This window comes from Pelodiscus sinensis, chromosome 2 (genome assembly GCF_052426305.1).
Source record: "Pelodiscus sinensis isolate ZL-2025 chromosome 2, ASM5242630v1, whole genome shotgun sequence".
NCBI classification, from domain to species: Eukaryota; Metazoa; Chordata; order Testudines; family Trionychidae; genus Pelodiscus; species Pelodiscus sinensis.
The window spans coordinates 254,611,898-254,624,545 of NC_143053.1; the positions used below are offsets into that span (position 1 = coordinate 254,611,898).

The following is a 12,648-nucleotide window of genomic DNA, read 5'->3' on the forward strand; positions in this document are numbered from 1 at the left end:
GCCCAGGGGTCCAGCTATGGCGTTGGCGTGGGGGGTAGCTCCCTGAATGTGGTCAGGTGGGGCTCTGAGGTGAACGGGGGGGAGGTTTTTTCAGTACGAGTCCTGCTGGGCCAGACTAAGGGTCCCTAAGCAAACCAGCTCTCAGGAGAGGCTTATTGGCAGGCATTTGGAAGACCCAAGACAGCCCTAGGCTATTACTGGATGTCCAGGGTTTCCATGCAACCGCCACGTGGTTGGGCTTCAGAGACCGGGCACGTCCACGGGCAGGCCACAACCCAAGGTCTTTAAAGACTAACAAGATGGAATATGTGTTCTTGATCATATAACATGGTTAGGTCCTTAAGCATTACAAAGATAGCTTCCCACTTATCACCCCTGATTAGCCATTCACTGTCTCGAATAGCTATTCCCTCCTTCCTTCCCGCTCACCCCACCTTCTGTACTAAATCTGATTTGTCAGTTTAATAATGGGTTCACTTTTTTATTGTATTCCTTTGGTCTATATGGTCATGCCAATTCTCTTCCAGAATATAATCTGAGGAACTGGGTCTGGCCCATGAAAGCTCATCACCTATTAAACCATCTTGTTAGTCTTTAAAGTGCTGCGTAGTTTTTCCTTTTGTTTAAGCAAGATCAGACTAACACAGCTACCTCTCTATTACGATCCAAGGTCAGTCTCGGAACAAGCGTGTGCCAGCAAGCCCATCGCACACTCAGTGACACCGGGCCTGTCTAACACATGGCACCTGGGAAGTTGTTAGCTGGAGCCGATGGCTTGGCCTGACCCTGCCCGGGGTTGTGTTTATTGTAGCTACAGTCTGCACCCGGGTCCACAGCCCAGAGAGCTGTCCGGAGGCTCTGCCTAAGCCCAGAGCCAGGGAGGCCAGCCGCCCCTCTCCCCACAGGGCAGCAGGAGAGGCGGGAAGCATCAGCCTGGAGGTTGGGATTTCACGATTTCAGTGGGGATTTTAAATTGTTTCGCTTCAACCAGGCCGGTTCCTGGCTCGCTCTCCAGGCAGCAGCACTGCAAACCCTTTGACCCGGTGGGTTTTCCAGGGCAAGAGAGAAGGACTGACCTGGCCTCACGCCTACTCCCGTGTCCGGTTTCTCTGCTGCAGGCGAAAGGCAGGCCGGATGCTTCCCAGGCCTGGGGGATTGTTCAGAGAAAGAGGCTGTGCCCAGATCTCAGCCCCTTCCCAGCGGCGCTTGGAGAGAGGCAGAGCAGCGGGAATGGGAGGCGCCCGCGAGGGGCTCTGATAGCAGAGGTGAGTTGCAGAGCGTGGTTGCTACGGTCTGGATCAGGCACTTCTCTGGTCCCCTCACCGGAGTGCCTGCTGCCTCACAGTCCTTTGCCCTCCTGCACCACTGGGCAAGGCAGTGATATGACCACACGGTACGGATAGGCCTGGAGGTCACAGAGTCTGAGGAACCCAGGTCTGCAGAATTCCAGTCTAATGCTCTAACCACTGGACCGCCCAGCCTCTTATCTGTCCTCTGGCTCTCCTACGGGATGCAGGATTGACTTCCTGCGAGACGGCTCATGAGCTCCATCTTTGCTGGCCAATGCAGGACCTGAAATCCAGCCCTTCAGTAGCCCGGAGGGAGGGAGGGAGCCACAACGACAGCCATCGTGTAGACAGGGCTCAGGAACTGACTCCTGTTCAGAGCTCTTCCCACAGCTCTAGTGGAATAAAGGGGCCTCTTTCTCCAGGAGGCTGTTCAGTTCATGTCAGGGCTCCAAATGCAGAAAGTGGGGGCTCACAAAGACTTGAAATATACCTTTGCACTACAAGCACTGGCTACAGAAACTCCCCCCGAATCACAGATTTACTGACTTTGGAGGTGGGGAGGGGGTTATCTGCCACCATCAAGTGATTTGTCCCTAAAAATTGTGGGGGGAGTATTGACTTCTCCCCTACGGGTACCCCAAGCTCTTTTGCCGCAAAAGAGCTTGAAAAAAGAAAAGAGCAAAACAAGCTGCAGTCTCTGGTAGCTGACCTAGTCTGAGGCCTGCAAACAGGCACAGACAGAGCTGCTGTTACCTTCCAGGACACGCAAATCCAATCATCACTTTAAAAAAGTGATTTTTATTACAAAACAAAAGGTATAGTTGATAGAGCAGACTTGATTGCTAGGTGTTACAGAGCAACTAAGGAAAACAAATTAAAAACAGAGAGAAAATCTCTGGGAACAATGCTTAGATGATGAATGGGGAGGGGCGGTATAGATATTCACACAGCAGTTCAAACCAAACCACAAAATAAAGAAAAATACCCTGATCATGACGAGATTCACTTTCTCCCTTTTATTTACTCATGATCCCTTCTTGGTTCAGTCCACTTCCATGCCCCAAATTCCTTGGAAGCGTGGTAGTCCTGTCTGGGTTTAAATCATTCTGTGCCTCTCCACTCCTCTTTAACTCTTCCACACAAAGAAAGCAGGCAAGGAATCTATGTCCTATTCCAATTTCAGCATTTCATTATCCCTATTGATTCTTCTGCCCCCCCGCCAACACCCTCGTTAACTACCTGGCTACGTCTCGACTGGCATGATTTTCCGCAAATGCTTTTAACGGAAAAGTTTTCCATTAAAAGCATTTGCGGAAAAGAGCGTCTAGATTGGCACAGACACTTTTCCGCAAAAGTACTTTTTGCAGAAAAGCGTCCGTGCCAATCTAGACGCGCTTTTCCGCAAAAAAGCCCCGATTGCCATTTTCCCGATCGGGGCTTTTTTGCGGAAAACAAATCTGAGCTGTCTACACTGGCCCTTTTGCACAAAAGCTTTGCACAAAAGGGACTTTTGCCCGAATGGGAGCAGCATAGTATTTCTGCAAGACGCACTGATTTCTTACAGTAGGAATCAGTGTTCTTGTGGAAATTCAAGCGGCCAGTGTAGACAGCTGGCAAGTTTTTCCGCAAAAGCAACTGCTTTTGCGGAAAAACTTGCCAGTCTAGACACAGCCCCTGAGTTTAACCCCTTAATCAATGGGTGCTGGCCAGGACTCCCCCTATCCATTACAGTTCAGACTGGGACTCGACAGGGCTCTGTGCTACCTGTAGCCTGGTTCCTAACCGACTGGGGCTTCCGTCGGAGCTGCCCCTGCAGAATGGGAGGCGTTCGGTGCTCACAAACCCTGGTGCTAGGGATGTAGCCCGTGTCCCTCCTCTCTGGGCAGCTATCTGCCTGTCAGCCCTTCAGACGAGAGGCTTCTCCTTGCACGGCTCGGGACCACGGTGGCTGGAGCATCTCCCTCTCCGGTTGCCCCCTGGCTGGTCTCCAGAAAGTGCAGGAAGGGGAGTCGGCCCAAGCTGAACCAGGCAGCAGAATCCAACCGGCCACCACAGGTCTGAGAGCCAGGAAGGTTCTCGGAGGCTGCCAGCTGCCGGCCCAGCTTGATAGCACTGGGCCTGGCACTGCTTTTCAGCTTGGCGAAAGCAGAGGGAACAGCGGTCGGAGAGCGGTCAGGAAGAGAGTCCTGTGAACAGCTCCAGTCGCCCCAGCACGCCGGGCATTCAGGGGTGGAGGAGATGGGGGACGGGAGATCCCCCGCAGGGTCATAGGTGAGTCCAAGGGCCCGTTTAGGCACCAGCTCAAAGTATAAATGTCTAGTGCAGGCCTTAGGCCGCTTGCATTGAAGGCAGCGGGAGCACAGATCCCGGGCCCTGGCACAGAGCTATCCCCTACTGGGGGAACATAAACCCACCGAGGCCAGATGCCGGCGTCCAGCCCTAAGAGCCGGGTTAGCTCTGCACCTGTGGAACGGTAAATACCGGCCTGGGCCCGCAACCTGGCTCGGGACCCCGCAGCAGGTGGAGCTGGCCCTGTGCTCCCTGGCCGCGAGCGTGCAGCAAAGTTGTATATTTCTCTCGGCAGCCGTCACAGCGGAGAGCTCGCCCCTGCCCGGGCTGACCTGTTGGAAAGAGGCCCCTGCAGACAGACCAGCTCCTTCCCAGCCGCTGGCCAGCCGTGCACAGGGAGACGAGACGCCACAGGGAGCAGAGCTCAGGGGGAGGAAGCTGCCCAGGGAAGGTGAGCGATGGAGTTTGTGGTTTAACACTTCTTAGGCAGCAGCGCTCCAAGGCCTAGGTGGGCCGGAGGCTCTGAGAAGCCTGGGGCACCTGGCTTGCCCTGGCCTGGTTTCCTTCACTGAAGTCGCGGTCCAGCAGCCGCTGGAATGTGCACGCGGCATCGTCTGGATTGGCCTTGGTTTGCAGGCCGTGCGCGAGGCCTGTGGGCTCAGCCGATGGAATCCTAGCCTCGTGGGACCAGGCGGGACGGCGAGAGGTCGCCTAGTCCAGCCCCCTGCTCTCTGGCAGACGTGGCGCTTGGCTGAGGTGGAGGGAGGGAGAAAGCCGCCCCTGCCGGCCCAGCAAGCGTTAGACCCGGGGACCCCTCAACCCTCCGTCCGAGGGCTTTGAGTGTACCCCTCGGCTGGGGAAGTAAGGGAGAGGAGAGAGGTCCCATGAGACACGGGGCTAGTGAGGGAGGAAGCCAAGGGATGTGCAGCCCGAGTGGGAGGAGGCTGGGGAGCACGCGGTCACCTGGTAGGGCAGCTGGAGGTGGGGGGGGCGTGTGGCCTCAGAGGGAGCCTGGGGGGCAGCCCCATTAACTCCCCCCGGCCCTGGATCTCGGGTTGCACGGGCCATGAATTTACCTCCGGGTTTCCTGCCGTGTAAAATCAGTGTGCGCACCAGCACGTGTCCGAGCGGTTGAGATGCCCGTCCTCAGCGGGGAGTTTCCAGGCCCATACGTGGGCTCTGCCTGCAGCTGCCAGGCCTGAGCTGAGGTGAGGGTCTTGGTTTCCCAGGCCTGGAGACTTGCTGGAGTGCCAGGCCTGTGAGCGATCACAGCCGCGCCAGCCCCCCGCTCTGCATGCCCGCCGGCAGCAGCCTTCCCGGGGCTGCGGGGGAGAGGAGTCCGCAGCCGGGGCTTTGCAGGCTGCACGGAGGAGGTGAGCCATCCCGCAGGCGTGGGACGCGGTGCACCTGATCGGCCCTGCGGGGGCTAATGGTACATGGGAGAGCTCCAGCGACAGGTCCCTGACTAGCACCCAGATTGCCCCTGACGTAAGGAGCACACATGGGACAAACTGGCTCTCTGAGCAGCCAGGAGACTTTCCCTCCCCTCCCAGTTGCCTTTGGGAAGCAGCCAAGAAAAGCTCCATTGTGCACCAGCAAATGGGAGCCGGGGGGAGGGGGTGAGGACCCCTAGGTTTAACATGCCCGATTCCTGCCAGTGCCCTGTCCGGGAGCACAGTGGGGTGAGTGCAGTTCTGGGGCGGAACCCCAGATCGTTGTGGGCCCCAGTGGCCCACAGAGAGCGTCACCTCTCCTCCCTCCTGCAGTCCCCAGTTCCTAGATTCGGAGGAGCTAGTGCTGGAGAAAACCCACTAGATCTCCAGGGCTGTTCCTAGTCAGGTGGGGAGGCCACTGGGGTCCTTCCGGAATAGGGCTGCAGCGGGTGGGTAGCGCCCAGCTTACGCTGATGCGGGTGTTGTTTGTGCCGGTGAAATAGCAGGGCTGCCAGCTGATGCCCTTCGCGACAGCTCCGCCACCTGCCCAAAGGGGAGCCATGGAAATGGAGCCAGTTGTTCCAACAGGCTGGGTGGCACCTCAGGCCACAGGCGTCCCAGGAGCCCGGGGACGGGGATCAAGAGACCGTACACTGAAGGTACCTCGATCCCCTTGCACCTTCTGCCTAGCTCCTTGTTAGTTCCCCCGTGTGTACTTTGGCTCTAACCGTGCTGAGCGCCCGCAGCTCCCGTGGACTGCAGCAGGGCTTCTCGGAGCTTCTCGGAGCCAGACTTGCATTTAGGAGCCTGGTCGGGTTCTTCCCTTCTGGGGCTGGGGTCTCCTTAGCTCTCCAAAGCCAAGCGGAGCTTGGGCTGGTCGGTCCTAGAGAGGAGACTCCCAGGAGGAGGTGAGTCCCAAGAACAGTCCGTGTGAAAGACCAATTCGCTGCCGCCTTCCATTCCAGAGGCGGCTGCAGTGTAATGGTGGGTGAGATGGTGGATTCCTTCCCATGCAGTGGTGGGTGGGTGGGTGGATTCCTGCCCATGTAGTACAGTGCAGTGGTGGGTAGGTGGCTGGATTCCTCCCCAAGCAGTGCTGTGCAGTGGTAGGTGGGCAGATTCCTGCCCGTGCAGTGCAGTGGTGGATGGGCAGGCGGATTCCTGCCCGTGCAGTGCAGTGGTGGGTGGGCAGGCGGATTCCTGCCCGTGCAGTGCAGTGGTGGGAGGGTGGGCGGATTCCTGCCTGTGCAGTGCAGTGATGGGTGGGCGGGCGGATTCCTGCCCGTGCAGTGCAGTGGTGGGAGGGCGGGCGGATTCCTGCCCATGCAGTGCAGTGGTGGGAGGGTGGGCGGATTCCTGCCCATGCAGTGCAGTGGTGGGAGGGCGGGCGGATTCCTGCCCGTGCAGTGCAGTGGTGGGAGGGCGGGCGGATTCCTGCCCGTGCAGTGCAGTGGTGGGAGGGTGGGCGGATTCCTGCCCGTGCAGTGCAGTGGTGGGAGGGTGGGCGGATTCCTGCCCGTGCAGTGCAGTGGTGGGAGGGTGGGCGGATTCCTGCCCGTGCAGTGCAGTGGTGGGAGGGCGGGCGGATTCCTGCCCGTGCAGTGCAGTGGTGGGAGGGTGGGTGGATTCCTGCCCGTGCAGTGCAGTGGTGGGAGGGTGGGCGGATTCCTGCCCGTGCAGTGCAGTGGTGGGAGGGTGGGCGGATTCCTACCCGGGTAGTGCAGTGGTGGGAGGGTGGGTGGATTCCTACCCGGGCAGTGCAGTGGTGGGAGGGTGGGTGGATTCCTACCCGTGCAGTGCAGTGGTGGGAGGGTGGGCGGATTCCTACCCGGGCAGTGCAGTGGTGGGAGGGTGGGCGGATTCCTGCCCGTGCAGTGCAGTGGTGGGAGGGTGGGTGGATTCCTACCCGTGCAGTGCAATGGTGGATGGGCGGGCGGATTCCTACCCGTGCAGTGCAGTGGTGGGTGGGTGGGCGGATTCCTACCCGTGCAGTGCAGTGGTGGGTGGGTGGGCGGATTCCTACCCGTGCAGTACAGTGGTGGGAGGGTGGGCGGGCAGATTCCTGCCCATACAGTGCAGTGCAGTGGTGAGAGGGTGGGCGGATTCCTACCCGTGCAGTGCAGTGGTGGGTGGGCAGGCGGATTCCTACCCGTGCAGTGCAGTGGTGGGAGGGCGGGTGGATTCCTACCCATGCAGTGCAGTGGTGGGAGGGTGGGCGGATTCCTGCCCGTGCAGTGCAGTGGTGGGTGGGCGGGCGGATTCCTGCCCGTGCAGTGCAGTGGAGGGAGGGTGGGCGGGCGGATTCCTGCCCATACAGTGCAGTGCAGTGGTGGGAGGGTGGGCGGATTCCTACCCGTGCAGTGCAGTGGTGGGAGGGTGGGCGGATTCCTACCCGTGCAGTGCAGTGGTGGGAGGGTGGGCGGATTCCTACCCGTGCAGTGCAGTGGTGGGAGGGTGGGCGGATTCCTGCCCGTGCAGTGCAGTGGTGGGTGGGCGGGCGGATTCCTACCCGTGCAGTGCAGTGGAGGGAGGGTGGGCGGGCGGATTCCTGCCCATACAGTGCAGTGCAGTGGTGGGAGGGTGGGCGGATTCCTACCCGTGCAGTGCAGTGGTGGGAGGGTGGGTGGATTCCTACCCAGGCAGTGCAGTGGTGGGAGGGTGGGTGGATTCCTACCCATGCAGTGCAATGGTGGATGGGCAGGCGGATTCCTGCCCGTGCAGTGCAGTGGTGGGTGGGTGGGCGGATTCCTACCCGTGCAGTGCAGTGGTGGGAGGGTGGGTGGATTCCTACCCGGGCAGTGCAGTGGTGGGAGGGTGGGTGGGCGGATTCCTACCCGTGCAGTGCAGTGGTGGGAGGGTGGGTGGATTCCTACCCGGGCAGTGCAGTGGTGGGAGGGTGGGTGGATTCCTACCCGTGCAGTGCAGTGGTGGGAGGGTGGGTGGATTCCTACCCGGGCAGTGCAGTGGTGGGAGGGTGGGCAGGCGGATTCCTGCCCATACAGTGCAGTGCAGTGATGGGTGAGTAAGTGGGTGGGTGAGCAGATTCCTGCCCATGCAGTGCTAGCGAGTGTTCAGAGCGAGGCGCGCTCTAGAAATGGTGATGTCCGTTGCTTTGTGTTGCCGGGTCTGATGTTTGTCCTCTGGGCCGTAGCCAGGACAGACGCTGCCCAAACACCCACCGCCAGCTGCTGCATTTCTGGGGCTGATGGTGGACAAAAGGCGGATGCCGAGGGGGAGGACTTACCCAAGAGACACTGCTCTGGCGCCGTGCCATCGCCCCGGGAGTCCTGCGGCAGGGAGAGCGGGGTGCCGCTGGAGCTTAGGGTGGAGATGCGCACGGTCAAGACCGTTCTCTCCAAGAAGCTAGACCAGCTCTCCCAGGACCTCGCGGCCGTGTGCAGGGACGTGTCGAGCATGCGGCGCCGTGTGGACCGGCTGGAGCAGGACTCGAGGGGCTGGGCTCTCGACTTGGCTGCCCTCCAGAAAGGCAACAGACACCTGAGCAAGACCATCCGGCAGTTGGAGAGCCGTTGCCACGCGCTGGAGAACCGGGCCCGCCGCAACAGCCTGCGGCTGGTGGGCCTGCCGGAGGGCGCGGAAGGGGGAGACCCCATCACCTTCCTGCAGAGGACGCTCCCTGCGGTGCTCAACCTGCCCACAGCCTCCTCGCCCTTGGAGATCGAAAGCGCACGCCGCCTGCCGGGGGGAGCGCGCGGGGACCCTGCCACCCGGCCCCGGGCCCTGGTCTTCCGGCTGCTGCGCTTCTCTGACAAGCTGGCCATCCTGCGGGCCGTCAGGAAATGCTCACAGCCCCTGACCTGCGGCGGCGCCCGGGTGGCTCTCTTCCCAGATGCGTGCCCCAAGCTCTACCGGAGGAGGGTGCAGCACGCAGCCATCCGGCGGCTCTGGCGGGCGGCAGAGCACCGCCCGGGACCCACTGCCGCTGCAGACGAGCAGGAGAGCAGAGTCACCAAAGGGCAGTGACAGGAAGGGGCGTCCCACTTTGAGTCACAGGGTCTGTCTCTGTTTTGCCCTGGAGACCACAGGCCCCCTGCTTCTCTGGGTCTGGACTCCGGTGCTCAATTTCTCTACTGTAGCTAATTCCCAGCCCCCAGCTGTGTTGATTCCAGCATGTCTGTGCATTTCCCCTCCACCGTGTGCAGCCGCTCTGCTCCGCTCAGGGGCGGGAGCTCCGGGTTCTGCAGCGCAATAGAGACTCAGCTGTTATCGGGGGGAAGCCCTTCTGTTGTGACCAGAGCCGCATGGTAGCAAACTGCTAGGCCGTGGGCAGGGAGGTGGGGCAGGGCCCATGGAGAGGGCCAGGCACTCAGGGTTGCCTTGTTCACCCGAACAATTTCCCCTGGCCGGCTGAGGAGGAATTTGACATTTCCCTCTTTTTCCTGTCCGAAGCCACTGCCCAAGCGGGTGTCTTTTCTGTCCAGCTTCTAACTGGCACTGGGGAGGCCACATCTGGAGTATTGTGTCCAGTTCTGGGCCCCCCACTACAGAAAGGATGTGGACGCAGTGGAGAGGGTCCAGCGCAGGGCAGCAAAAAGATGAGGGGGCTGGAGCACATGACCTATTGGAGAGGCTGAGGGATTTGGGTTTGTTTAGTCTGCAGAAGAGAAGAGTGAGGGGGGATTTGAGAGCAGCCTTCGACTTCCTGAAGGGAGGTTCCAAAGAGGATGGAGAGAGGCTGTTCTCAGTAGTGACCGGGGCGGCCCGTGCGTATAGGCCGACTCGGCCGTTGCCTAGGGCGCTACGTTAAACGGGGCGCCCAATGATGACGTCACACCATTGAGGGCTGTGGAGGTGGAGGTGCCGTTCGCGCATTCCGCCTGGGGCGCCAGCTGCCGGCAGCCTCGGGCCACCCCTGGTAGTGACAGGTGGCAGAACAAGGAGCAATGGCCTCAAGTTGCAGTGGGGGAGGTCTAGGTTGGAGATTAGGAAAAACTATTTCCCGAGGAAGGTGGGGCAGCACTGGGCTGGGTTGGAATCTCCATCCCTAGAGGTGTTTGTCCCGGCTTGACAAAGCCCTGGCTGGGTTGATTGAGTTGGGGTTGGTCCTGCTTTGGGCAGTGGGCTGGACTTGATGACTCCTGAGGTCTCTTCCAGTGCTGGGATTCAATGATAACCATGCCCTGACCCTGGGTGAGTCCCACACCTGGGCAGCGCTGCCGCTGGCGGCTACATCTCCGCAGCAGGATGGCTGGAGCGGAGCGTATCAGGCCAGGCCGTTCTGTGAGCGTCTGCCCGGGAGAACCCAGCTCTGCCAGAGTTCATCAGCGCAATGACCCGGGGTGCTGACCAGAAGTGACAGGGCCCCCCTGGCTGCGTCTTTAGGCTTCCTCCGTGGACCCTGACTCAGCCAGAACTGCCTGGAGATGGAATCTGTGCCTGTTCCCACCGGGCAGCCCAAAGCCCTGGCTACGGGGGAGTCCCCTTCCTACTCACGCCTGCCGCTTGAGTTCCCCGTTGCCACCTTCAGCCCTGCCACTGGGGCCTGCCTCTATGCTTCGGGTAGCGGCTGCTTTGCAGAGCAGGCTCGTTCTAACCCTGCTTCCTCCCCCATCGTTCCTAGCTTGGTGGCCCCTAGTCGCCACAGGGTCTGATCCCAGCTCTGAGCAGTAAAATCGGGCCACGGGGAGTGGAGCTGGACTCGGGCAGTTTGTGACCCAGGCTCCCTTCTGTGGGCAGGTGGCGTTTGTGGGACCCTTTCCCGCTGCTGGGGAGGAGGGGCAGGGAACGGCCCTGGCTGTGTTTCAGTCCCTGTGTCGTGTGCTCACAGTGCAGTTGGACTGTATTAAACCGGCGATTTGCAAACCGCAGGGCCCGTGCCAGGTGTGTGTTTGCGTTCCCTGCGCCGGCGCTCAGGGCGTAAGTCTGCCAGAGGACGGGCCACAGCCGGACAGCCCTTACGGTGTCAATCCAAGCCACCCCCCAGCCTGCAGAGCGGTGGGCCAAGGGTTACTGGGAAGGCCCCGTCATAGCCTGGCACGTCAGGCAGCTGTATGAAATCCCCCCACAGCTCTGGGGGCATTGGTGGGGCTCGGTGAGCGGGCATGCTGCTGTGAGCAGGCAGTCCTGGCCAGTGATGCCAGGGAAATGGAGCTGTGTGGAGCCCCCTTCACCTCCCCCACCAGCCTGAGTGAAGCAGCTCCCCCCACCCCCCCCCCGACTAGCCTGCAGCTTGCCTGCCAGGGGAGGCAGGGCGCCCTGGGCACTAGCCAATCAGATTTGCTCAAACCACCACCCAGCGGTCCATCCATTTCCATAAATCTCCATGGCAGGCGGTTTCTTCGGGACAGGGCCTGACCATTCCTGTTCCCATTCCCGTTCCCGGCCGCCCTCTGCAGCAGCAGTGTGGGCCGCTGTTCACACCCGGCAGGCAGGCCCTGCATGGCAGAGCCCTGACCTCAGAGACTCCAGGACCTTCCCCTGCCAACGCCCAGCCCCTGCCGCTTGAACCAAACCTCCCTGGAGCAGCCACGGGGGCGGGACGCTCTCACCGGCACGCAGTTCAGGCCGGCAGAGGCCGGAGGACGGCGCGTGAGGGGTGGGGGGTAGTGGGTGGCTTGCTGGGTGTGGGTGTCACACGGGGCCACGCCGTGGGTGATATAAATTCAGACCCCAAACCCAGCGTGGAGGAGCAGGAGGGCAGGGCCCCATCCCAGGGCCCTCTGCGGCGCTGCCCAGGCTCCCATCCCTGAGGGTCTCTCCCTTGCTTAAGGCTTTAGATGTGACCAGGAATCAGGGTGTCACAGCGCCGGGAGTGTCCCGGGGCAGGGGGGCGCTGTGGTTGGGAGCTGGGGGAGAAGTATTGTGGGTCAGAGGGACTCCAGGTCTAAGCCAGTTCCTTGTCTCAGCCAGGAATGCCCATCCTCCCCCAGGACGCATGGCCTGCCCCCTGCCATGCCTGCCCCACATAGGGGTGGGGCTCCAGAGAGCAGGGCAGGAGAGGATGCTGAAGGGCAGGTGACTAAGGGGGCTGCACCCCCGCTCCTCTGCTCTGCAGGCAGGTGAGGGGTTGCAGCCCCAAGCACCAGGCCTCGGTGCACCCAGGTCTGTGCCTTCACCTAGCAACAGCACCCATGGGCTCCCAGCCCCTCTCAAACAGAAGGAACCCCTCTGTCATGCCCTTCTCCCCCTCCAGGACCCGGGTAGGTGGTAAGAGCTGATGGCGCCCCTGACATTTCCCGCTGGCCTCCGAGCCAGGTAGCTCCTTGGCTCCCCCACACCTCGTGCCCACACCCAGGCCCCCTGCCCACTCCCTGGCCCTTACGTGCTCCCTTCTCCCCTGCCCGTGGCGACCAGCGGCTGCCGCAGCTCTGAGCCCCTGGCACCGAGGGTGGAGAATGAGGCCTGGTCTGGGCTAGGGGCCAAAGATCTTGGGCTGCCCCCCGTGCCCTCAGTGACATTAAATGCCCGTGTCCTGAGGGGCCCAGGGTCTGAACCGCTGGCCCTCGAGCCTGAGAAGCTCGTCGGCCCCGCTGGCCAGCGAGGGGGGGAAGCTCCCTCCCCTCATGCCGGAAAGTGCCCAGGAGCAGAGCAGGCGTTGGCCCCCAGCCTCGCTGTGAAGATCTCACTTCAAAGGCAAGGGAGTGAGGAACAACGCGAGCCCCCGTGGCCGGTGCTGG

At 61.1% G+C, this 12,648-nt stretch overlaps 1 protein-coding gene across 7 annotated transcripts in view; it reads left to right on the forward strand.

Moving 5' to 3' along the window:
- LOC102459426 (KRAB domain-containing protein 3-like) overlaps positions 1-10,839 on the forward strand; it is a 39,306-nt gene extending 28,467 nt beyond the window's left edge. For 5 of the 7 annotated variants that reach the window (XM_089775927.1, XM_089775926.1, XM_089775922.1 and 2 more), the window contains 5 exons: positions 1,119-1,265; positions 3,874-4,029; positions 4,808-4,951; positions 5,515-5,670; positions 8,163-10,839. In XM_089775927.1, the coding sequence (XP_089632053.1) occupies positions 1,119-1,265; positions 3,874-4,029; positions 4,808-4,951; positions 5,515-5,670; positions 8,163-8,995 (1,436 nt within the window). In that variant the 3' untranslated portion in view covers positions 8,996-10,839. The remainder of the gene's footprint in view (positions 1-1,118; positions 1,266-3,873; positions 4,030-4,807; positions 4,952-5,514; positions 5,671-8,162) is intronic. The other 2 variants (XM_089775925.1, XM_089775928.1) reach the window with 2 other exon arrangements.
- Positions 10,840-12,648: the final 1,809 nt, after the last annotated feature.